Raw genomic sequence first — 26,212 nt, forward strand, 5'->3', positions numbered from 1 at the left:
CTCTCTTTCTCTCCAAACTTGGCAACTTTTAAGATTTGTGGACTTCAACTCCCAGAATTCCCTAGCCAGCCATTTGCTGCTGGCTGGGGAATTCTGGGAGCTGAAGTCCACAAGTTGCAAAGTTTTGTGGATTTCAATTCCCAGAATTTCCCCCCATTTGCTGCTGGCTGGGCAGTTCTGGGAGTTGAAGTCCACAAGTCTTAAAGTTGCCAAGTTAGGAGACCCTTGGAATTAGACCCCCAAATGGTCAAATCTTGGTGGTAGACAAAGCCACGTCCATCTTAAAATAGCTTACATAAACCTTACAACAGTGATTAAATACAGTTATGTACAGCGTATGTCTGCTCGAGCGGAGCAAAGGGTGAGCCTAACTAATACAAACGTCACTTGGCTTTGTCGACCGACTTATAAACAGTTTCTGTTGTTGTTTTCAGTCTACGTAGCACTGTAGAAAAACAAACACTTTTTGGCAGTCCGTTAAAGGAAGGGATGGGGGTCGGCGGAAGGCGGTACCCCTCGTTTCTAGATCCTTTTCAACCAAATGGGGGAATTGACCCATTTTTCAGAAGAAACGATGGCCATCGTTGGAGGAGAAGTCGAGGGTTGATTGTTCAGGAACGAAACCTGCCCCTCCTCTCTCCTTGTGGACGCAAAATTGACACCCAGATGTTCAGCAAATTCAAATGCAAGTTTCCGTCGATTTTTCCGAGTCTCTTTCCTTCTGATCGCTTTGTGTTTTCGCACGTCGTCGCTGTAGGCAAAACACATGAAAGTGAAATGTATTCGTCGATTTTTCCGAGTCTGCCAGTTGAACGCCATCTCTTTCCTTCCGATGGGTTGCACGACAACGCCGTCGACGGGCGTACGAAAGCGGACACCGCCGATAGTCCGCCACCACAACCTCTCCGCAATACTTTTTTTTTTTTTTTTGGCGCGGCTTTAGTCTGGCACCAAAATCTACGGGTCCGCAGAGCCGGCTGGCTCGCCCCAGACCTCCCCGTCCCCCCCAGACCCCTTCAGTTGATTTCCCCCTCGAGAAACTCCTCTTTGATGGACTGTTTGCGGGATTTGCAATCGGGCAGGTCGAAGCCAAAGTCTGCCCATTCGTCGGATCCGCTCCGATTCGGGATGGTGATGGTGTGACGGACTCGGAAATGCACAGCTTCCATGACGCGCTGCCGCTGCAGCTCTCCGGAAGTCCCGATGGAGATGGTGGCGGCGTTGCTGCTGGAACGGAGGAGCTGCTGCCCGCCGTAATCGTGGCTCTGCTTCAGATCTTGGAGGCCCCTCCAGATGACCATGCGGTATTGCTCCGGGATCTTCAGGGCCGCGAGATCCTACCGAGAGACGAAGGCGCGGATCAACTCCGAAGGACAGATCTCCATCCCGTGGGGGTCCTTGAGTGCTTTCGGAGGCTGGGTGGTTTTCTTACAGATGTTTCATTGCCCAACTAGGTAACGTCATAACTGACGGTGGAATGATGATGTTGCTTAGTTGGGCAATGAAACGTTTGAATGAATCCTCCTCCTCCTCCTCCTCCTCCTCCTCCTCCTCCTCCTCCCCCTCCTTCCCTTTTTCTTTGTCCTTCTCTCGGCAAACCTCATTCATTGCTAACACTGATGATGTTATTTGGTTGGGTAATGAAATGTCTTCAAGAAAACCAAGTAGCTCAGAGAGCACCAAGTACCCCACAGTCCTTCCTCCTCCTCCTCCTCCTCCTCCTCCTCCTCCTCCTCCTCCTCCTCTTCCTCCTCCTCAACTCCCACTTCCTTCTAGCACTGATGATGTTCCCTAGCTGGGTCATTAAAACGTCTGCAAGAAAACCACCCACCTCAGAGAGCCCCCGAGGACCCCCACAGTTCAACCCCGAGCCCCAAATATCCTGTTTTCAAGAATATTTGCAAGAAATGAAAAGAAAGCAAACAACACACCCCCACCCCCACCCTCCCCAGCTTCTTCCATCTACAAAACAATCTCCAAATTTATTCTCCGTCCTCCTGACCACAAGAGCTGCGGGGAGAGGGGGAAGAGAAGGAAGATGTTAGAAGAAAATGGAAAATGGGGGGATTGTGGTGGTGGTGGGGGGAGGCAACCTGTATTCACCTTTGCCACCGGATATGAATTTAGTTTTTTTTTTTTTGCAAAATGGGCCAAGTCCTTGGATGGGGAGGCATGGAGAGGCCCCAGACGGAGCGAAGGGAACATTGCAAAAGGGGGTGGGGGGGAGAAATGGGTTGGGGTCCTGCACCCCTCCTCATCCCCGTTGATCCCTCCGTGCCCACCCCCACCCCACAAGCAGGAGACCTTTCCGAAAAGGTGCATTTACCTCCAAGGTCAAATTCTGCAGGTGATAAAGAGTCTGTAAACCTTGCGAAGTGAAATAGTCAATGCAGTTCGAGCAACCCAATCCTGCTAGAAAACTGCCAAGGAAAATAAAGGAGAATTAAAAAAAAAAAAGATTAAATCCTGACAGAAGCGAGATATTTCGTCGTCATCATCATCATCATCATCAAAAATTAGATTAAATCCTGACGTCCTGTGCCAGTCTGTTCAGAAGAACTTGCCAACAGGGTTTGTGTGGTGCCGTTGGGCAAGGAGCCGCAGCACTACCAAACCCATCCTCCCCAACGAGGAGGCACCCAGCAACCATCTGCCCAAATTCTTGAGAACTGCAGAATTGGTTTCCACGAATGGCGTGTCAGGAGGATGATTTTCCAATTTTTGGGGAGGGAGGAAGGTATTCTAAGGGACGCGGTGGCTCAGGGGCTAAGACGCTGAGCTTGTCAATCGAAAGGTCGGCAGTTCGGCGGTTCGAATCCCGAGTGCCGCATAACGGGATGAGCTCCTGTGACTTGTCCCAGCTTCTGCCAACCTAGCAGTTCGAAAGCAGGTAAAAAAGGCAAGTAGGAAAATAGGGACCACCTTTGGTGGGAAGGTAATAGTGTTCGGTGCGCCTTTGGCGTTGAGTCATGCCGGCCACATGACCACGGAGACGTCTTCGGACAGCGCTGGCTCTTCGGCTTTGAAACGGAGATGAGCACCGCCCCCTAGAGTCGGGAACGACTGGCACATATGTGCGAGGGGAACCTTTACCTTTAAGGTATTTTAGGCCAGGGGTCTCTGAATTTGGCAACCAGCTGGGGGAATTCTGGGAGTTGAAGCCCACGAGTCTTCAAAGTTGCAAAGTTTGGAGACCCCTGGAATCGAATTGTGCGCAGCCCTCAGCCCAAAACCAGCTTGCTCCAGAGATGATATAAGATGTAGAGTAACAGAGTTGGAAGGGACCTTGGAGGTCTTCTAGTCTAACCCCCTGCTCACTCAGGAGACCCCCTAGACCAGCGGCCTTCCACCCTGGCATGACTGGGGGATTATGGGAACTGTAGTCCACAAGTCATCAAGGTTATTGCACCTGGAACATCATTGGGGTCCCCATCCCTGGATCAGCTAGACGTTAAAACAGACAAGAGGGGCTGCCCCTCCCCCCACCACCACCTGTGGCGTCCGTACCTGACAAGGCTGGGGTCTGGGTTGTAGGGTGGGGGCGGAGTGCAGTGCGAGCTGGAGACCATGGGCTGTGAGGCGTGTGCCCCGTTCATCTCGCCGTTGGACTGCATGGCGTGATTGTTGAGCATCGTCGGGCCTGAGATCCAGAAAAGAAACACAGCCGGTGAGTTTACAAATCCCATTTTACTTGTAAATATGGAATGCATTCGGCTCGGATGTCGGCTCCTGTTCTGACCTAGGCTTCCCTAAAAAGCAGGAAGCAGTGATGGGATTCAGCCGGTTCGCACCACTTCGGGAGAACCGGTTGTTAACTTTCTGAGCAGTTTGGCAAAGTGGTTGTTGGAAGAAATCATGAGGGCAGAGAACCGGTTGTTAAATTACTTGAATCCCACCACTGGCTGAATACCACCACTGCCCGGAGTGCCAAGGGCAGTGATGGGATTCAGCCGGTTTGCACCACTTCGGGAGAACCGGTTGTTAACTTTCTGAGCAGTTTGGCAAAGTGGTTGTTGGAAGAAATCACGAGGGCAGAGAACCGGTTGTTAAATTACTTGAATCCCACCACTGGCTGAATACCACCACTGCCCGGAGTGCCAAGGGCAGTGATGGGATTCAGCCGGTTCGCACTACTTCGGGAGAACCGGTTGTTAACTTTCTGAGCAGTTTGGCAAAGTGGTTGTTGGAAGAAATCCTTAGGGCAGAGAACCGGTTGTTAAAATTACTTGAATCCCACCACTGGTCGTAAGTTGCTTTTTTCAGGGCCGTTAGGTAACTTCAAACGGTCACTGTTGTAAGTCAAGGACTACCGGTATTTGTAGAAGTGATGGAAGGACCAAAAACTCAACAACTACCTAAACTGGGCATGGTTCAACCAACACGGATTCCTTGAAATCATCAGCAGGGCAGGTGTGAAATAAGTTATGGGGATACCTTTGAGGGGGGAGGGGTCTTACCCATAGGCCCAAGGTTTGGCCCCGTGCCAGGCCCCTGCTGAAGAGGTTGCCCCACCAGCTGGTTCACGGATGGCAGCTTGTTGATGCCTCCTGGATGAAGCTTATTCACGGGGGACAAGACCGGGCCGTAGGACGATGGAGAATGGAGGTGCGTCCTGTGGGCGAAAGGAGCAGAGAGTGAGCCCAAAACATGCCGGGGGCGCCCTCCTCTTTCCAACTGGACCAAGGTGCTGCCCTCCCCGCAGGTTAGGGGGAGCTGTGCCCATCATCTGCAAAAACCAACGTGGGGAACCTGGAGTCGCGCTTAAGCCAGGGATATGGGCAATTGAATTTCCAAAGCAGACCACTTGAGGGCACCAGTCAGCTAAAGGTTGTCCTGCCCCCTGCAGCCTGTTTATTTCATTTCAGGGGTCCTTGGTGCTCTCTGAGCCTGGTGGTTTTCTTGCAAATGTTTCATGACCCAACTAGATCAGTGTTAGAAGGGAGTGGGTTTGCAGAGAGAGGGAGGGAGGAGGAGGACTGTGGGGTCTTTGGTGCTCTCTGAGCTTGGTTTTTTCCTTGCAGATTGTTGGAATGTATTTGTAGGCAACAACTACAGTAGTATTCAGCCAGTAGATGGCAGTGTTTACAAGTTTGGATCTATGGTATATGCTCTATGCTCTTTTGTTCTAAGTAAGAGATCTCTGTTACAGTTAAAATAGTTGAGCAGTAAAGCACATGGTGATTGTACATGGTGATTGTAATATAAACAGAATCTCTAACACAAGAGTTTCATGACCCAGCTAGGTAACATCATCAGAGCTAGAAGGTTTGCAGAGAGGGGGAAGAGGACGACTGTAGGGTCCTTGGTGCTCTCTGACCTTGGTGCTTTTCTTGCAGGCGTTTCATGATCCAACTAGGGAATATCTTCAGTGCTACCACTGCAAATCCCCCTCCTTTCTAGCCCTGATAATGTTCCCTAGTTGGGTCGTGAAACGTCTGCAAGAAAAGCCCAAAGCTCAGAGAGCACCAAGGATCCCTCATTTCAACCCTGACCTACACACACTCTCCTTTATTGCTTCTTTCATTTCATTTCTAATTTCCAATTGACCTCACGCCGGCTAGACAGGGACAATCAAAGGGCCCGAGTTGGCCCTGGGGTCCATAAGATGTGTCCAGCTCTGCCCTAAGCGATTCTCGGTCACCGTCAAGACTTGAAACGCAGGATTTATACGACGCGGTTAAGTTTCATAGGAGCAGTTGGACAAGAAGTTCCCGATTCAAAGATCCGGGCGGGACAGGGCTCCGAGGCCTCCGGTCGCCCACCCCTGTTAGGAGAAGTGAACCCACAGAATAACACACGATATTTCGGTCACCCTCCTCGTCACCCCGTCAACTCTTGCCAGGTTTTCCTTGCATCGTTGCAACAAGGAGACAGCGTTGACAAAAAACGGATGGGGGTTTGTGCGGGACTCACTGTCGCTGCAGAAACTGCTGTTGCTGCTGTCGGTAAGAGTCGACCAACTGCTGGGGGACCAGCTCGACCAGTTCCAAACTTTCTTTGATCTTCATCAGCATCTCAAAGTTTTCCCGACCTCGAACCTGAGCGAAGGAGAAACCAGAGGGGACCGTTTGGATTTCCAAAGGAAGTAATTTTATCGGGAACCTATCCCTGCTTTGCCGCCTTTCGGGACTACAGCTCCCATCGGTCTCCGCCGGTGGTTTGGGACTACAGCTCCCATCGGTGTCCGCCGGTGGTTGAGTGCTGGAGATGAAATTATCTGGAACGGATTGCGGAGTCCCCGACTAAATATCTCTAATTTTCAGGGTGGTGTTTGTCTATTTTTTTAATGGTAAGAAACAGGGTGCAAAGATTAAACACAAAACAGAACACAAATAACGGGATTTTTTTGGGGTGCAAATTTACTACTTACAGGCACGTAATACGTTTCCTCCTCGCCGTGCCTCCGTTTCTTAACCCCGGCCCCCAACGCTGGGATACTTTGCGGGCTCTGTTTGAAAGCTGGGAAGAATCATAGCATCACAGAAGGGAAGGGACCTCGGAGGTCATCTAGTCCAACCCCCTCCTGAGGGCCAGGAATCCAAATTAAAGCTTGGAATCCTAGAAGGGAAGGGAACTTGGAGATCATCGAGTTCAACCCATGCCCAGGGAAGGAATCTAAACTAAAAATCATAGAATGGAAGGGAAACTGGAGGTCATCTAGTTCAACCCGCTAATACAGGGCGGGAATCTGTTACAACATGTTGGATGATTCAGTATCGTGGAAGGTTTATCCTTTAACCCTAAGCTGATGCTTTCTCCCCCATGATGGGACTCCATCTCCCATCTCCCTAACCAGCCTCAGAGGGACAGGACCACCAATCCCAGAACTCACTCCTCTTATTGGGGTTTCCGTTCTTGGCGGCGTTTTCATTCAGCGCTTGCTGTTCTCGGAAGTGATCTTCGTCGGCTTTCCGGTCTCGTCCGGGACAGGCGCAGATCCGGCCTTCGAACGATCGGCGGCCCAAGACTTGTCCGCTAGGGGAAAACAACAGCACAAGGTAGTCCTCGACTTACGATCACAATTGAGCCCCAAATTTCCATCGCAAAGCAAGACATTTGTTAAGCGGGTTTTGCTCCAATTTACGACCTTTCTCGCCACGGTTGTTACTAACTCTGGGCTGCTTGGATTTGGGGTTTTTAACTGCCACGCGAGAGAACCAGTTTCGTGTCGTGCTGACGACACCGGGATAGAAACGGCTCGAATCTCGCCTTGGGAATGAAGCCAGCTGGATGACGTTGAGCCAGCCACTCTCATCTCAGCCCTAGGAAGGAGGCAAGGACAAACCGCTTCTGAAAAAAAAAACCTTGCCAAGAAAACAACACTGTCCGAAAATCGGACATGATTAAAAAAAAAAATTCCGCCATGCAAATCATGCCGTGTTTGAGAAGACCCGAAATATCTTCAATCAGCTTGGTGGAGTTTCTAAAACCCTTGTGAAACTTTTACAAGGAACAAACAACTTTTCCAGTTTGGGTGGAAAGCAAAAATTGCAAAATTCTCACACGGTAGGGGGGTCCCAAAATTCTATAAAATCTCCCGTACGAGCATCTGGTTTTCTCAAAAAAACAAAACAAAAAAAAACCCTCAACAGGACCGGCAAAGATTCGTTGATGGGAATCTTGCCCGTATCGACTCCCGTTTCAACCCCGGGATTCGTTCGCGACGCTCGGGTTCTAATCTCAACAACCGACCTTGCAGAGCGGGACTCCAGAGGAGCCCCGAAGTGGGACGCCCCCACGCGGCTGAACTCACTCTCTCGTCTCCAGCGTGATGATGATTAAAATCGGTCTCCGGTTCATGCCTCCCACACAGCTGCTGTTACACATGAAGTTGTACAGGATGGTGGTAAATTCGGTGCCCACCTTGACGAGACAAAACGAGAGAGAGGTTCGTTTATCCAAATGAACGGCGGGCGGAATTCGTAAGCTACGTGTTCTGACCCAGCTCCCCCGAACACGACAAACCCTCTGTAGTTGAAGCAATGATTCCTTTATTAGGAGCGCCGGCAGCCCCGGCAAAAAGTTTCTCTCTCACCGTAGACTAACAAATCCATCCATCCGGGAGATGAATAGTTGTCTGCCACATCTGTTCATCTCCGCCCCCTGCCTTTTATCCCCAGAGCCAATGTGGGGCTTCACTAGCAGCAGTGGCTCTTCCGTCCCGAGGACCGGCCCATAGATTTCCACTGCTCTCCTCTCCTCTGCCTTCTGTGCATCGGGCACTGGACCCAGCTGTTCCTCCTCTTCCTCATCCGCCACCTCCAGACCTGGGGGCTGTTGACTCTCCATCTGAGGGCTGACGGACACCCCCAGCTGCGCCTGTGTCTCTCTCTCTCTGACAGCTCCATTCCCTCTTCCCCCTCGGAGCTCTCAGGTTGCTCTGATGCTGACCTTGACTCCCATTTCTCCTCATCTGATTCGGCTGCTGGAGGGGCCGGTGGCTGATGGGCCACACACTCCCTGCCATCGCAAGTCCGGGTCCCGTGTCAGAATCACCTCCCGCCCCCCCACACTCTAAAAAGTGCTGCCGTAGGAGAAGAATACAAAACGATTTGTACGATTCCCGAATTCAACGTTCGGCTTTCGTTTTTACCGGTAGCCCTCGGAATTTAGCGAATGTTCGAAGTTACGGCGGACCCCAGCAAAAGCGATTCGTGAGCCAGATTCGATTCACGGGAGCACATTTTGGGGGGGGGGGTTGGCAACTGGCCTGCGCGTAAGGCGGTTTGCGGCATCCCGCCGTCCCGTGAGCGTTCAATGGACGATGGTTTTGCCAGCAAAAGACGCCCCCTAGTGAACGACGAACTTACATAACAACTACAGCATTTGCTTAACGGCCGTCGGGGAAAAAAAAGGTCGTAAATTCGAGTGCAGTCGTGCGGCAACCCACTGTGTGACTATCATGACTTAGGACCAAAACTGCAGGCTGAATTACAATCGTAAACTGAGGACTATCTGTGTACCAAACACAATGTCTGGGGAGTCCAGCAGGGGGCACACTTAACCAATCTTGGCTGTTTTTTTAAAAAAAAAAAATTCTCAGATCTTGCAAGAAAAAGAGAACTCTATCCATCGTTTTTTGAGATATTTCTGGCCAAAAAATATGAAATTTCTTTCGATTGTCGTAAAATCAGACTAAAGCTTGACTCCCACTGCGATGGAAACCTCCATAACATTTCTGGGCCACAACACACAAGAAAATCACCCTGGCTATCTTGTCGGGTGGCTTTTTCCGCTCCCCAGTCTCCCTTCCAACTCCTCACCCAGCCTGACCCTGCTTAGCTTGCAGGCCCTTTTAAAACGAGACCCTGCAGACTTGGCTGCAGTTGCTCAGACGGCCACCAGATGGCGGCAGATTTGTTCTCTTTCACCTTCATTACCGCCTGCAAAGAAATCAATTCCGCCAATGAAAATTAACCCCGTAATGGAAATTTTGGCTCAATATCGGAAGGGGGGGAAAAAAGGCTCAGCCTTCGCTTCTTTTGATGCAATACGTTTGCAAGAATAATTTCCTGAAAGCGCTGCTTTCCCGGCCCCGAGCAATGGCAATCCTTTTTCCCCCGAACCTTCAAGAGGACTAGCATCTTTGGCAATCGGACAAAAGAGCAAAGCAAAGCAGCCCTTAACTTTGCAGACCCGACACGTCACCTGGGGGGACTCATAAGGGACCATGACGCTCTGCCTTCCCGTCACGGGGTCGTCGACATACTGGGACAGGTTGTTGCCTTCCACGCGGATCAAATGGCTGGCGGGCGCCGAGAGGCCTAGGGGAAAAAAAAATCTGTCTTAATTGCAAAGTTGCAGATTTGAGCAAGGAAATTGCATTGCAGAAGAAGAAGAAGAAGGAAAAATGTAAAAATTATCTGCAATCATTCCCGATGCGAGAAGTGGTTATTTTCAGCTATACTGCCACTGTCCATGGAAGCTCCATCAAGGAACAGGGGGAAGCCGCTACGAAAATGCTCCCAAGGCGAATCTTTCTCCTATTGTAATATTATTATTATTATTATGAATATTAACATCTCATCGGGTGTCATCTCTTTTTTTTCCCCCACGTCTCTTTCCGGGATTGCAAGATATTCTTTGCTAAATGGTGAACGTGTCCCCATTTTATAACGGGGGACAGATACAGTTCGTTTAGTGACTGTTTGAAGTTACGACGGCCCTGAAAGTGACTTACGACCGTTTTTTCACACTTACGACCATTGTAAGCATCCCCACGTTCACGGGATCAAAATTCAGATGCTTGGCAATCGAGTCATATTTATGACGGTCATATGTATGATGTAGTTATCAACTCTTTAATCAAAGAGCAATCCATCCATCCATCGATTCATCAAATTCCCCCAGGGAAATCTTGGAAGGGATTTTTAAAATATATATATATAGGAGTCTCTAAACGATTTTCTTTTTTTTAAAAAAAACATCCCAAAATCTTAAGACATTTAATGAGGCAGATAACCAGAAGCCTCTTAGAGTGGTGAAATGGCCTAGAGGTAGGGCTCTCACCTCACAACCAGGAGGCTGTGAGTTCTATCCTAGGTAGAGGCAGATATTTCTCTTTCTCTGGGCACAATGAGAATATATCTGCCGAACAAAACTCCGTACTGGCAACAGGAAAAGCATCCGGCCATTAAAAACACCCTGCTAACTCCATTCAGTTGCCCAGACTCCACCCCGCCAGGGATTATGGGATTGTTAAAAGATGATGATAACCAGAAGCCTCTTCTGCGGAACGTTAAAAAAAAAACTGCATTCAGAGAAGCAAAGAGCCGAGTTCGAGATAAGACCAAAGAGAGCCGAGTTCGAGAGATAAAAGGATAAAGGAAAAGATCGCACCGTCGTTGAAATCGCGTCCCAGCTCGTGATTCGGGCACCGCTTGACCACTTCGGTTACGTGTTCGGCCTTCTTGTATACCGGCATGGCTCGGATGACTGTCCCGGGAGGAGGAGGCGTGGAGACCTTAATCTGGATCGGACACGTCTTTGCAATTTGACAGTAGAGTTTCTTCAGCAGAGGCGAATACTGGAAATCGGAATAAAATTCACATTAAGAGAAGGACCAAGGGAGACAGGATAGCAGTCTTCCAGTATTTGAGGGGCTGCCCCAGAGAGGAGGAAGGGGGTCCAGCTATTTTCCAAAGCACCCGAAGGCCAGACAAGGAACAATGGATGGGCGGGGGGTTGGACTAGATGACCTCCAAGGTCCCTTCCAACTCTGTAAGAATCTGTATCTAATTAATTAACCAAGACCTATTCATTTCTCCAACCTGCAATCTCTCCAGCCCCATTTTTCACGTTATTTTTCATCATTCATCATCATCATCATCATCCTTTCTTTTTTCAGCAAGCCGGGCTGGCTTAACATATTTTTTAACATATTTTAATTTTTAATTGGTTTGTTATCTTAAATTGGGGCCAAATTAATATATATCCTTTTAATTGTTTTTTAATGTTTGTATTGTATGTTTTTATCTGGCTGTACACCGCCCTGAGTCCCTCGGGAGAAGATGCGGTATATAAATTCGAAATAAAATCAATAAAATAAATAAATTATTATTATTATTATTATTATTATTATTATTATTATTATTATTATTATTATTATTATTATTATTATTATTATTTTGCAGCCTGAAAATCCGTGTTTCTTCTCGTGACTAATTTTTCTCTAGCGTGCGCTCTTTTAAAATTTAACCTTTCAGGCTTCGGGGTTGAAGTAATTCAGCCCTTAAAAGCCATTAAATTCCAGTCCTTGCAAATCATCGCCACTCAAAAGGGCTGCCTGAGCCACACGCTTAGCAGCGTGGAGGAGATGTTTCATGTTTCTAGTCCTCACTGTGAAAAGTTTCGCGCTTCTAGTCCTCGGCACTAAACTTTCTTTCTTTCTTTCTTTCTTTCTTTCTTTCTTTCTTTCTTTCTTTCTTTCTTTCTTTCTTTCTTATTTATTTATTTATTTATTTATTTATTTATTTATTTATTTATTTATTTATTTATTTATTTATTTTATTCAATTTGTATACCCGCCCTTCTCCTAGTGGACTCAGGGCGGTGCACAGCCAGAACTAAAACACATACCAATACAAAATTTAAAAATTTTAAAAGAATTACATGACTTTGGCCCCAAATTTAAAACATTGAAACTAAAACCCATTGACAATTTAAAAACTAAAAAAGTTTTTAAAACTTTTTTACAATTTAAAAACTAAAACTTTGCCACCGGCCCTTGGAAAGCGCCTACCCAAAGCATATATTTCGGCTTTTAAATCCTTTAAATATATATATATATATATATATTCTTGTGGGTGTGCTTCAAAGAAGAAACCAAGCGGATGAATTTTAGATGGTTTCGATCCAATTCATTGGATGGCGGAAATTGGACAGCTCCACACACACCCAGTGCAGCCCGTGCGAAATTTTAAATCGCAACCTGCTTTTAAAGGACCATTTTCCAGGCTTTCAAAAAAAAAATTCCTTGGGATTATTATCAGTTAAGCTATGGCTCGAGGGAGCCTGCGGTGGGGAAAATCCAAGCTTCTCTTTTCCCTAATTCATCCAGCTGTCAAAAACTTTGCCAAGGTGGATTTATTCCCGTCAACTTGTCAAAAAAAATGTGGCATTAAGCGCGTCCCATCTGGAAATAATTGCGATCATAAAAGCTTCATTATCGGCTCATCATCCTAAAGCCGAGTTCCTTTTCGGTTCATTCGTTCGTGTTTCGTGCGAAGCCAAGAGATAAAAATTGACTTGGCCACGAGAGAGAGAGAGAGAGAAACGGGGGTTCTGTGTTCGAAATGCTTCTCGAGGGAGGTCGGGAGCAAACTTGGCGCAAACTTGACAAAGAGGAGGGCCGCTATAGAACGCGAATAAAGAAATAAACTCAAAGGATTGTAGGAAATCCTTGCCTTAACCACCATTCGTTTTAGTGAAGAGGAGGAAAATGGTGTAATGACTCACAATATGACACCACTGTTACTCTCTGGGACAATTTATCCTTTGTGGCTTAGTGGCGGGGATTGGCAATTTTTGGTTCAGAGAAAGGTTGCACAACCTTTGCAATGTTAAGACAGGGGGGAGTTCAATTGCCAGAAGGAGGGAGGGAGGAAGAGGAAGGATTGGAAGGAAAGGAGGGAAGGAAGGAAAGAAAAGGGAGATGGGAAAGAGAGGGAGGGAGGGAGGAAGAGGAAGATGGGAGAGGGAGGGAGGGAAGGAAGGAAAAGGGAGATGGGAAGGAGGGAGGAAGAGGAAGGACTGGAAGAGAAGGAGGGAAGGAAGGAAGGAAAAGGGAGATGGGAAAGAGGGAGGGAGGGAGAGGAAGGATTGGAAGAGAAGGAGGGAAGGAAGGAAAGAGATGGGAAAGAGGGAGGGAGGAACGATTGGAAGGGAAGGAAGGATGGAAGAAAGGGAGGAATGGAAAGGAAGGAAGGAGAGATAAGGGAGGGAGGGAGGAAGGAAAGAAAAGAGAAAGGAAGGAAGGAGAGAAAAGAAACAGGGAAGGGAGGGAGGGGAAGGATTGGAAGGGAAGGAAGAGGGAGGGGGAAGGAAGGAAGGAAATAAGGAAAGGAAGGAAGGAGAGGAAGAGAGGGAGGGAAGGAAGAAGGAAGGGGAGGAGAGTGTAAGAAAGGAAGGAGAGAGAAGAAGGAAAGGAAAGAAAGGGAGGGAGGGAGGCAGGAAGGAAAAGGGAGATGGGAAAGAGGGAGGGAGGAAGAGGAAGGATTGGAAGGGAGGGAGGGAAGGAAGAAAGGGAGAAATGGAAAGGAAGGAAGGAGGGAGAGATAAGGGAGGAAGGGAGGAAAGAAAGGAAGGAAGGAAGGAAGGAAGGAGAGAAAAGGAACAGGGAAGGGAGGGAGGGGAAAGATTGGAAAGGGAAGGAAGAGAGAGAGGGAGGGGGGAAGGAAGGAAGGAAATAAGGAAAGGAAGGAAGGAGAGAGAGAGGAAGGAAAAAGAAGGAAGACTGACATAAACCATGGTTAGGCCAAACCGTTTCCCCCCAGCCAGCCAGTTTAGGTGAGGAGAAGTCAAATTGCCCCCTCTGGGACCCATCCTCCACCCTCCTGGCCTTCCAGATGAAGACCCTGCCCTCCGCAGAGGGGCAGCCTGTGACCAAGAGCGAAGTGGGCACCAGCTGGCGGGACCCCCCCCCCACCCATCCACCCAGCCATGCAGGTGGTTTGGGGAGCAGCTCCAGACGCCTCTCCCCACCCTTTGGCTTCCCCATTGGGGGGGGGGTCGAGAGCAAGGCTCGGCATGCCCATGCCGCCAGGGCAAGCCTCGCCGTGCCAAGCATTCCGCCCGCTTCCCGCGAAAAGGCGAGCCCCGTGCCAAGGCGCCGTGTCCCAGCCGTGCACACACATGCTCGGAAATCCCTGGATCCAAAGATCACCTCATCCCCCAAACTCCACAGGTATGTTTTGACACCAAAGCGCCTCCTGTCCAAACACGCCTCCTCGCTCGCTCCTGGCCAGCGGTTCCCGATTGGGGGAGGATGATGGGAGCTGGAGTCAGCAAGAACCGAGGGGGAGAAGGGATGGATGAACCAAAGGCAGGAGGGAGGGAGAGGAAGGGTTGGAAGGGAGGGGAGGAGGAAGAGAGGAAAAGGGAGATGGGGAAGGAAGGAAGGAAGGAAGGAAGGAAGGAAGGAAGGAAGGAAGGAAGGAAGGAAGGAAGGAAGGAAGAGGAGGTGAGAGTGAGGTAGGGAAGGGAAAGGATGGATGGATGAATGGATGGACCAAAGGCAGGAGGGAGGGAGGGGAGGAAGGAAGGAAAAGGGAGATGGGGAAGGAAGGAAGGAAGAAGAGGAAGGCAGGTGAGAATGAGAGTGAGGTAGGGAGGGGAAAGGATGGATGGATGGATGGATGGACCAAAGGCAGGAGGGAGGGAGGGGAGGAAGGAAGGAAAAGGGAGATGGGGAAGGAAGGAAGGAAGAAGAGGAAGGCAGGTGAGAATGAGAGTGAGGTAGGGAGGGGAAAGGATGGATGGATGGATGGATGGACTAAAGGCAGGAGGGAGAGGAAGGATTGGAAGGGAGGGGAGGAAGAGAGGGAGGAAGGGAGGAAAAGGAAGATAGGGAAGGAAGGAAGGAGAGGGAGGTGAGAGTGAGAGTGAGGTAGGGAAGGGAAAGGATGGATGGACCAAAGGCAGGAGGGAGGGGAGGCTTAGAAGGGAGGAGAGGAAGAAAGGGAGGAAGGAAGGAAGGAAGGAAAAGGGAGATAGGGAAGGAAGGAAGGAGGTGAGAGTGAGGTAGGGAAGGGAAAGGATAGATGGACCAAAGAAGGAAGAAAGAAAGAAAGAAAAAAAGGCAGGCAGGTGAGAGAAAGGAAGGAAACGGGGAGGGAGGGAAAGGATGGATGGACCGAAGGAAGGAGAGTAAGAGTGATGGATGGATGGAAGGAAGGAAGGAAGGAGAACGAGAAAAGACCGAAGGAAATAAAAGTGGATAGATGCATAGAAGAGCAAGAAACGGTGAACGAATGAAAAATTAGAGACATTTTCCCTCCTAACCCTCGACAAAAAGGCTTCACAAGAAAACAAATGCCTCAAAATCCAGGCATTTAAACAACAACAACCCTGCAGTCTCCTGTTTTCCCACACGCCACTCTCGGTGGGCAAATCTCCCCCACCGGCCGGGCCCGGCTGGCCTTTGCTCCGGATGTCTCCTTCCGTAGCCCTGAGCCCCTGCAGAGACCCCTCCTCTGCCCCCACCCCATGGCTTAAAAGAAGCCGGCTCCCCCTCCCTTTCCTCTGTCATCCGCAGCTCTATTCCCCCCCCACCCCCAAATCCCCCTTCCCAGCAAAGCCCCCTCCTCCATCCGGCCCATCGCCCCCTTTGGCTCATCCCTGGAGCAATTGGGAAGCGATGGGAATTTGCAGAAGGCAAGAAACCCTCCATTCCCAGCCAAAGGTAAATCAACACACCTGGGTTTGTGCGAGTGGGTGTTTGTGCACAGGCTGTAAAAGAGGTGGAAGTTTTATGATTTCAATGTTAATCGCTTTCGAACTCTGGGTGGCCTCATTCGGTCACCAACTACAACATGCAAGTTTCAGTTTAATCATATCTTTGTATTTACAGACAGATAGATAGATAGATAGATAGATGATAGATAGATAGATAGATAGATAGATAGATAGATAGATAGATAAAATGATAGAATGATAGATGAGGGAGGGAGGGAGAGAGAGAAATAGATAGATAGATAGATAGATAGATAGATAGATAGATAGATAGATAGATAGATAGATAGATAGATAGATAGATGATAGATAAAATGATAGAATGATAGATGAGGGAGGGAGGGAGGGAGGGAGAGAAATAGATAGATAGAGAGAGAGAGAGAGAGAGATAGAATGATAGATGAGGGAGCAGGGAGAGAGAAAGATAGATGGATGGATAGATAGAATGATAGATGAGGGAGGGAGGGAGAGAGAAAGATAGATAGATAGATAGATAGATAGATAGATAGATAGATAGATAGATAGATAGATACATAAATTATGGAGGGAGGGAGAGAGAAAGAGAGATAGATAGATAGATAGATAGATAGATAGATAGATAGATAGATAGATAGATAGATAGAATGAAAGATGAGGGAGGGAGGGGGAGAGAGAAAGAGAAAGATAGAATGATAGATAAATTATGGAGAGAGGGAGGGAGGGAGAGAGAAAGATAGATAGATAGATAGATAGATAGATAGATAGATAGATAGATAGAATGAAAGATAGGGAGTGAGAGAGAGAGAAAGAGATAGATAGATAGATAGATAGATAGATAGATAGATAGATAGATAGATAGAATGAGATAAATTATGGAGGGAGGGAGGGAGGGAGAGAGAAAGATAGATAGATAGATAGATAGATAGATAGATAGATATAGTTGGATAGGTGATAGATACAAATATACATATATACGTATATATTCATATATACGTTTATATACGTATGTATTTTGTATACAAATATACGAAAACAAATACACGTATGTGTACATATATAATATAATATGTAGATATACATATTTACGTGTTTAGATTTGCAATATTTATAACCCTCTGCATGGATTCCGGGTGGGGTAGACACCTAGCTGGAAGGGACCTCGGAGGTCATCTAGTCTGACCCCTTGCCCAGTGCACGTATCCTCATGTACACTCAACTTCCCTCCAAATAATCTTGATCTTGGCTGGTATCGTAGCATCGTGGCTAGATCAAATGACTTTTGTGTGGTTTATCAGCCAGGGTTTCCACCTTGACGTGCTTACCTGAGCAACAACGGATCATAGTTTATTGATCAGGGTGCACAAACCCTGGCTTAGGGCATGGTGTGAACTTAACCTACAAGGTGGCTTGTTTATGGCTAGGCTCGCTTGGCTTAAAGGAGACCGTCTTCCTGGGAAAGGAGGCAAACCCCCCGCCCCCCAAAACAAAAACAAACAAAGAGAGAGGAGATGTTCTGTGCATGTTGGTTTGTTCTGCCATGTTGGGACAGGAACAGCGGAGAGAAGCCCGGGGCCATGGCAGCGATCGTCCCACGCAGACGAGCTTCCGCCTCTGTCAAGCCCCAACAGCTCCCGCCGGGCCGCCCCAGAGAGGGTGATGGCAACAGCCCCTGGGGAGGGGGGGGGGGACACATCTGCCAAGGGTGCCTTTTTTTCTCTGGAAGTCGGGCAGGACTGGCAGGGGAATCGGTGGGAGGGGGGGAGTTGGGCCCACCCTGGCTCTTGGGCATCTGCCCTGTTCTTTAAATCGAGACTTACTTTCCTTCCCCCATCTTCCTTCCTTCCTTCCTGTCTCTTTCCTTCCTTCTCTTCTTCCTTCCTTCCTTCCTTCTTTCCTTCCTTCCTTTCTCCCTCTCTCCCTCCCTCCCTCCCTCCCTCCCTCCCTTCCTTCCTAGTTTTTTCCTGGCTCTTCCTTCCCCCCATCTTCCTTCCTTCCTTCCTGTCTCTTTCCTCCTTCCTCTTCTTCCTTCCTTCCTCCCTCCCTTCCTAACTTTTTCCTGGCTCTTCTTTTCCGTCATCTTCCTTCCTTCCTTCCTTCCTTCTTTCCTTCCTTCCTTCCTTCCTTTCTCCCTCTCTCCCTCCCTCCCTCCCTCCCTCCCTCCCTCCCTCCCTTCCTTCCTAGTTTTTTCCTGGCTCTTCCTTCCCCCCATCTTCCTTCCTTCCTTCCTGTCTCTTTCCTCCTTCCTCTTCTTCCTTCCTTCCTCCCTCCCTTCCTAACTTTTTCCTGGCTCTTCTTTTCCGTCATCTTCCTTCCTTCCTTCCTTCCTTCTTTCCTTCCTTCCTTCCTTCCTTTCTCCCTCTCTCCCTCCCTCCCTCCCTCCCTCCCTTCCTTCCTAGTTTTTTCCTGGCTCTTCCTTCCCCCCATCTTCCTTCCTTCCTTCCTGTCTCTTTCCTCCTTCCTCTTCTTCCTTCCTTCCTCCCTCCCTTCCTAACTTTTTCCTGGCTCTTCTTTTCCGTCATCTTCCTTCCTTCCTTCTTTCCTCCCTCCCTTCCTTCCTTCATTCCTTCCTAGCTTTTTCCTGGCTCTTCCTTCCCCCCATCTTCCTTCCTTCCTGCCTCTTTCCTCCTTCCTCTTCTTCCTTCCTTCTTGACTTCCTCCCTCCCTCCCTCCCTTCCTTCCTCCCTTCCTAGCTTTTTCCTGGCTCTTTTTTTCCCTCATCTTCCTTCCTTCCTTCCTTCCTTCCTTCCTTCCTTCCTTCCTTCCTTCCTTCCTTCCTTCCTTCCTTCCTTCTTTCCTGGCTTTTTCCTGGCTCTTCCTTCCCCCATCTTCCTTCCTTCCTGTCTCTTTCCTCCCTCTTCTTCCTTCCTTCCTTCCTTCCTTCCTTCCTTCCTTCCTAGATCTCCCTTCCCCCATCTTCCTTGTTTCCTTCCTCTTTCCTCCCTCCTCTTCTTTCCTTCCTCCCTTCCTTCCTAGCTCTTCCTTCCCTCCTCTTCTTCCTTCCTCCCTTCCTAGCTCTTCCTTCCCTCCTCTTCTTCCTTCCTCCCTTCCTTCCTAGCTCTTCCTTCCCTCCTCTTCTTCCTCTCTCCCTTCCTAGCTCTTCCTTCCCTCCTCCTCTTCTTCCTCCCTTCCTTCCTAGCTCTTCCTTCCCTCCTCCTCTCCTTCCTTCCTTCCTTCCTTCTTTCCTGCCTCTTCCTTTCCCCCATCTTCTCTCCTTCCTTCCTTCCACCCTCCCTCCATCTCCTCTTTCTTTTCCTTTCCTTCCTACCTTCCTACCTCTCCTCTTTGGTGGCATTCAGCTTTCAAAAAGAAAACCATGTTGCATATACCAGGATTTTTGACAAGTCTGGTACAATTTTTTTTTTCTTTTTTTCTTTTTTAAAAAAAAAAACACATGGTTTACTCTTGTGTTTAGAGCAGTTTCCATTCCGTTTTATGTCCCGAAGAAGGCTTGATTCTGGATTGGGCAGGAAGGCACAATGGGCGATGGTGTTTGTGTGTTGTTTGGGGAAGAGAAGCGAGCGCCTGGGGCGTCTCATTTCCTTACCGCCTTTGTACAAGCAGCTGCAAGGAGTCCCGTCCGCAGGGCAGGCTTAGACAGATTGTGCGAGAAAGGTGCTAATAACACATATGTCGTCTCGCTCTGGCGTGTAGCGGCTTGCAAAACCGCAAATACCGTTAACCGACTTGGCAAAATCTGTTCGGACACATCCAGGGAGTGAAAAGACACGCTCCTCTTCCTATTGTGGGTAGTCCTCGACTTACGACCACAGTGGATGGAAATTTCTGTCGCTAAGTGAGTACATTTGTTCCGTGAATTTAACCACCGGCTCACAAATCAGGGCTGATCCCCTTTGGAATAAGCTTTTAATTCTTATTGTTTTAGGAAACAGAATAAGAACTGAATTTTCGTTCTCTTTACGAACCGTTTGACTGGGATACGGGACACAGGGGAAGGGAGGGAAGGAGGGAGGGAGGGAGGAAAAGGAAAGAAGGAGGATAGGAAAAGAAATTAGGAAGGAAGGAAGAAGGAAACTAGAAAAAGAAATTAGGAAGGAAGGCAGAATAAAGAAGGAGACTAGAAAAAGAAATTAGGAGGAAGGAAGAATAAAGGAGACTAAAAAAAGAAATTAGGAAGGAAGGAAAAGGAAAGAAGGAGAATAGAAAAAGAAATTAGGAGGAAGGAAGAATAAAGGAGACTAGAAAAAGAAATTAAGGAAGGAAGGAAAAAGAAGGAGATTAGAAAAAAATTAGGAAGGAAGGAAGGAGAAAGGAGAAAGAAGAAGAATAGAAAAAGAAATTAGGAAGGAAGGAAGGGGAAAGAAGGAGAATAGAAAAAGAAATTAGGAAGGAAGGAAGGAAAAGGAAAGAAGAATAGAAAAAGAAATTAGGAAGGAAGGGGAAAGAAGGAGACTAGGAAAAGAAATTAGGAGGAAGGAAGGAAAGGGAAAGAAGAAGAATAGAAAAAGAAATTAGGAAGGAAGGGGAAAGAAGGAGACTAGGAAAAGAAATTAGGAGGAAGGAAGGAAGGAAAGGGAAAGAAGAAGAATAGAAAAAGAAATTAGGAAGGAAGGAAGGAAAAAGAAAGAAGGAGTAGGAAAAGAAATTAGGAGGAAGGAAGGAAAGGGAAAGAAGAAGAATAGAAAAAGAAATTAGGAAGGAAGGGGAAAGAAGGAGACTAGGAAAAGAAATTAGGAGGAAGGAAGGAAGGAAAGGGAAAGAAGAAGAATAGAAAAAGAAATTAGGAAGGAAGGAAGGAAAAAGAAAGAAGGAGTAGGAAAAGAAATTAGGAGGGAGGAAGGAAAGAAAGAAGGAAAAGGAACGAAGGAATAGAAAAAGAAATTAGGAGGAAGGAAGGAGAAAGGAAAAGGAAAGAAGAAGAATAGAAAAAAATTAGGAAGGAAGGACGGAAGGAAGGAAGGAATACTGGAGGTCATCTAGTCCTACCCTCTGCTCAAGCAGGAGACCCTACCTAATGATGCTATTCCTGCCTTGAGCAGGGGGTTGGACTAGAAGACCTCCAAGGTCCCTTCCAGCCCCCCGATCCCGCGTTCTGGGTTCTTCCATCTTATTGATAAAGTCGCAAGACTCATGAAGGTACTTTCAGAGGAGATTTCTTTTCCTATTTCCAGTCCATGGGGATGCAAAGAAATCTCCTTGGCGCTACAGATTCATTTTTGGTTTCAAAAAAAAAAAAAGCCCCCCACCAAATTTAGGAAGCCGGCTCCTTGCGGCTTGCTCCCTCTCACCCCCACCCCGCCTCTGCAGAACCCCAAAACCGAAGCCGCCCCCCCCAGATGCCAATTAAGCCAGATGGAGACAGGATCCCCCCCCCACCAGTTGCCAGGCCATCCAAAGGGACCTCACGACTGGAGGTGGATTTGTGAAAAAAAATATTAATTATCTCTCGGTTAGCAAAGGAGCAACAGCTGTGAGCGGTTCCTAACTCCAACATGCCCAAACGGGCAGACCCCCAGTTTTTTTGCACCGGTTGGCGTGCACCGTCATGCCGGGTGCCGCCACAGCTGACCGATCGCCCGCTGGCAAAATGAGTCACAAGTCAGGAAAGGGGTGTGTGTGAAGTGGGGAGGATGTTTTCCCAAGAAAACATAGTGGTGATTTTTGGTGGGGGTTTTTTTAAACAGAAATCCTGACTGTGTGACTAGGAATAGATAGATAGATAGATAGATAGATAGATAGATAGATAGATAGATAGATAGATAGATAGATATAGATATAGATATAGATATAGATATAGATATAGATATAGATATAGATAGATGATAGATAGATAGATAGATAGATAGATAGATAGATAGATAGATAGATAGATAGATTTTCCACCCACTTTCCTCACAGAGGACTAGAAGATTGGCCAGGCTGTGAATGGCTCTCAGGAGGGAGGGGAAAGGATGGATGGGCCAAAGAAGGAAGGAAGGAAAAGGAAGGAAGGAAGGGAAAAAAAGGAAGAAAGAAAGAAAGAAAGAAAGAAAGAAAGAAAGAAAGGCAGGCAGGTGAGAGAAAGGAAGGAAATGGAGAGGGAGGGAAAGGATGGATGGACCAAAGGAAAGAGAGTAAGAGTGATGGATGGAAGGAAAAGGAAGGAAGGAAGGAAGGGAAAAAAAGAAAGAAAGAAAGAAAGAAAGAAAGAAAGAAAGAAAGAAAGAAAGAAAGAAAGAAAGAAAGAAAGAAAGAAAGAAAGGCAGGTGAGAGAAAGGAAGGAAATGGAGAGGGAGGGAAAGGATGGATGGACCAAAGGAAAGAGAGTAAGAGTGATGGATGGAAGGAAGGAAGGAAGGAAGGGGAAAAAAGAAAGAAAGAAAGAAAGAAAAGAAAGAAAAAAAAGAAAGAAAGAAAGAAAGAAAGAAAGAAAGAAAGAAAGAAAGAAAGAAAGAAAGAAAGAAAGAAAGAAAGAAAGGTGAGAGAAAGGAAGGAAGGAGAGGGAGGGAGAAAAATAAATATCCCTTAAATATCATTTTTAACAGCCAGGAAGCTTTGCTGAGGAGGTGCGAATCTGCGAATTATGTAAAAAAAAAATTTTTTTAAACGGATTGTCCGTTTCTTATACATTCACCGGCCAAAGTTAGATGTGCGAATATATAAATTTGATGGATAATTAATTTAAAAAAAACCCCACGTCACTCATGCTTTTAATCCATCCTTTGCTTTGTAGGGCAAGGAATGCTTTGAGCATCTGAGCAGGGGGTAGGACTAGAAGACCTCCAAGGGCCCTCCCAACTCTGTCATTCTGTTCTGTTCTGTTCTGTTCTGTTCTGTTCTGTTCTGTTCTGTTCTGTTCTATTCTATTCTACTCTATTCTATTCTCTTATTCTATTCTACTCTACTCTACTCTTTTCTGTTCTATTCTATTCTACTCTACTCTACTCTACTCTATTCTCCTATTCTATTATTCTATTCTATTCTATTCTATTCTATTCTATTCTATTCTATTCTCTATTATTCTACTCTACTCTACTCTACTCTACTCTACTCTACTCTACTCTACTCTATTCTATTCTATTCTACTCTATTCTATTCTATTCTATTCTATTCTATTCTTTTATCCTATCCTATCCTATCCTTATCTTTTTTGCAAGGAAAAAGAAAATGGTGATTAAATCTTTGTGGGTGACGAGCCACATTTTTTGGGGTGGCTTGAAATTAGGAAGTGGTCGAGAGATATTTGCAAACCGATTCCTAATCCTTCCGCCTGGTTTTTTGGGGGCGTCTGCAATAACACAGGTTGTGAGTTCGATCCTAGGTAGAAGCAGATATATTTTTCTCTCTGTGGGCACGATGAGAATAGATCTGCTGGGAAAAAAACTCCGCTCTGGCGACAGGAAGGGCATCCGGCCATTAAAACACTCTGCTAGCTCCATTCAGTTGCCCAGACTCCACCCCGCAAGGGATTATGGGCTCGTTAACAGAAGACGATTCTGGAGTAATACAGGTAGTCCTCGGGTTACGACCGCAATTGAGCCCAACATTTATATTGCTAAGTGAAACATTTGCTGAGTGAGGTTTGCCCCATTTCATGAGCTTTCTTCCTGCCGTCATTAAGTGAATATCTGTGGTTGTTAAGTTAGCAACATGGTCGTTAAGTGAATCCTCGTTGACTTTGCTCGTCAGAAGGTCGCAAAAAGGGATCACGTGACCCCGGGACACTGCAACCGTCATAAATATGAGTCAGTTGCCAAGCATCTGGCAACTGGTGTAGGGTTTCCGGCCTAAGCAGAGGGTTGGACTAGAAGACCTCCAAGGTCCCTTCCAACTCGATATAAATTCGATATAAAATAAAATAAATAAATAAACTCTGCTATTCTATTCTATTCTGAATTTTGATCATGTGACCATGGAGGCGCCGCAACGGTCATAAGTGTGAAAAACGGTCGTTAAGTCCCTTTTTTCGCTGCCGTCGTAACTTTGAACGGTCCCTGAATGAATGAATGTATTTATTTAGCCTGCATTTAGTCCTCCAAGGAAAAAAGTTGGAGAGAAAGACTGGCTGGAAAAGTTAGCCCCTCCCTCACCTGAGTCAGGCCACCTAAATGGCTAGGGCAGCCTAAATTTCGCAAACGCTGATTGGTTCGTGGTGGACGAAGCCACGCCCCCTTGCTTCCTACGTGGCCAATGGAGAAGGAGGAGGGTGAAGCCATGACGCCATGCCAGGATGTCACCTGAAAAGCAGGTATGCCTCCAAACAGCTTGTTAATTGGTCCAGTTTATGGGATTGGGGTTAACCTGGTTTATGGTGGGTCTGGTGGTTTTGGGAACCATCTCTTTGGATTGGGTTGTCCTAAGACCGGGGTCGGCAACCTTAAACACTCAAAGAGCCATTTGGACCCGTTTCCCACAGAAAAGAAAACACCGGGAGCCACAAAAACCCTTCCCGTGCCTGTTTCTTGAGCAGCCACAAAACAAGTTAACTTGGTTTGTTTGATTTATTAAGCTCAACTAGTAAACCTGGCCTGTCCAATTTACAAAGTTCAAGGAAATCTGGTTTGCCCAACTTCCAGAGTTCAACTAGTAAACCTAGTTTGCCTGACTTCAAAAGCTCAGCTGGGAAACGTGGTTTGTCCAATTTACGAAGCTCAAGTAGTAAGCCTGGTTTGCCCAACTTCCTGAGTTCAACTACTAAACTCAGTTTGCCTGATTTATTAAGCTCAGCTAGTATACTTGGTCTGTCCAACTTACAAAGCTCAAACCTGGTTTGCCCAACTTCCTAAGCTCAACTACTAAACTTGGTTTACCTGACTTAAAAAGCTCTAGCAAACTTTATTTGCCTGATTTATTAAGCTCAACTAATAAACTTGGTTTGTCCAACTTCTAAGCTCAACTAATAAACTTGGTTTGTCCAAATTACAAAGCTCAAGTAAACTTAGTTTGCCTGACTTAAAAACCTCTAGTAAACTTGGTTTGCCCGATTTATTACGCTCCACTAATAAACTTGGTTTGTCCAACTTCCTAAGCTCAACTAGTAAACTTGGTTTGTCCAACTTCCTAAACTCAGCTAGTAAACTTGGTTTGTCCAACTTCCTAAACTCAACTAGTAAACTTGGTTTGCCCGATTTATTAAGCTCAACTAGTAAACTTGGCTTGTCCAACTTCCTAAGCTCAACTAGTAAACTTGGCTTGTCCAACTTACAAAGCTCGAGTAAACCTGGTTTGCCCCACTTCTTACACTCAACTAGTAAACTTAATTTGCCTGACTTCAAAAGCTCAGCTAGTAAACTTGGTTTGCCCAATTTGTACACTTTAGTTCTCCATCTTTGGTATTTGGTAAAAAAATTAGAGGCAAATGTTTTGCTACATTTAATAGCTTCTAGTTCTTGAAACCAGACACAGAACTAAATATTCAAATATTCGAATATTGCAAGGGAGAATTATATTTTTTTTAATGGATGACTACCAAGAACACTATAATCAATTCATTCCGAATGAAACAAATTGTGGGTGGAAAACACCTTGAGGTTTTAACCTTAACAGGTAAAAAAAACCCAAAACACTTTGGAATATATTGGGAATTTTTTTCCCCCTTCGAAAAATACCCTCCCGAGTATGAAGGCAGTTCCGCGTTCAAAAATGATGCTTTTAATCCAGAGCTAGCGAAATGTCGGTTTATCCCTGGTTTTTGTTTCTAAATGTTGATATTTATTTTATAATTGTGCTTCCCCTGTCGTGAAATTTGATGTGATACCTCCACCTCGCAGGCTGTTTTCCTGCGGTGTATTTAAAATGGGCTCGTATTACCTCCCGGACCGAATGATGAGGATGATCCTAAAATAGGGAGGAACTCCAGAGAGCATCCAGTCCAGCCTACAAGATCTTAAATCTCATCTCGAGTAATGGGTACTACTCGAGGTAGTAATGGGTGGGAAGTTTGTCAAAGAGAGATCCAATCTAGAATTAAGGAGAAATTTTCTGATAGTCAGAACAATTAACCAGTGGAACGACTTGCCACCAGAAGTTGTGGGGGGGGGCTCCATCAATTGTGGAGGTCTTCAAGAAGAGACTGGAAATCCATTTGTCTGGAATGGCATAGGATCTCCTGCATGACCTCTGAGTTTCCCTTCCAGCCCTAGGATTCTATTTCTAATTCTCCTAAAGGCCTCAACGGGTGAAATCTGTGTCTGTGGGTACAAATTATGCATTACCAAGTATTTGCTGGCAAGCCACACACACAGAGAGAGAGAGAGAGAGAAACTGAGCATAAGATGAGGACGAAAAAAAAATATAGATAAAAATATATATATATTTTTCTATCAAAAAGAAATGTACACAGAAA

At 46.7% G+C, this 26,212-nt stretch overlaps 1 protein-coding gene across 1 annotated transcript in view; it reads right to left on the minus strand.

The window, feature by feature from the left end:
* Nucleotides 1–1,016: 1,016 nt before the first annotated feature.
* The window catches only part of TP73 (tumor protein p73), a 44,674-nt gene continuing 19,478 nt past the window's right edge, over nucleotides 1,017–26,212 (minus strand). The window contains 10 exon segments of the mRNA XM_070956249.1: nucleotides 1,017–1,337; nucleotides 2,327–2,420; nucleotides 3,508–3,640; nucleotides 4,458–4,612; nucleotides 5,914–6,038; nucleotides 6,371–6,459; nucleotides 6,833–6,975; nucleotides 7,754–7,863; nucleotides 9,649–9,764; nucleotides 10,840–11,026. Coding sequence (XP_070812350.1) covers nucleotides 1,017–1,337; nucleotides 2,327–2,420; nucleotides 3,508–3,640; nucleotides 4,458–4,612; nucleotides 5,914–6,038; nucleotides 6,371–6,459; nucleotides 6,833–6,975; nucleotides 7,754–7,863; nucleotides 9,649–9,764; nucleotides 10,840–11,026 — 1,473 coding nt within the window.

This window comes from Pituophis catenifer, unplaced genomic scaffold (genome assembly GCF_029215685.1).
Source record: "Pituophis catenifer annectens isolate HBS135680 unplaced genomic scaffold, rPitCat1.0.hap2 SCAF_18, whole genome shotgun sequence".
In the NCBI taxonomy this organism is placed as follows: Eukaryota; Metazoa; Chordata; class Lepidosauria; order Squamata; family Colubridae; genus Pituophis; species Pituophis catenifer.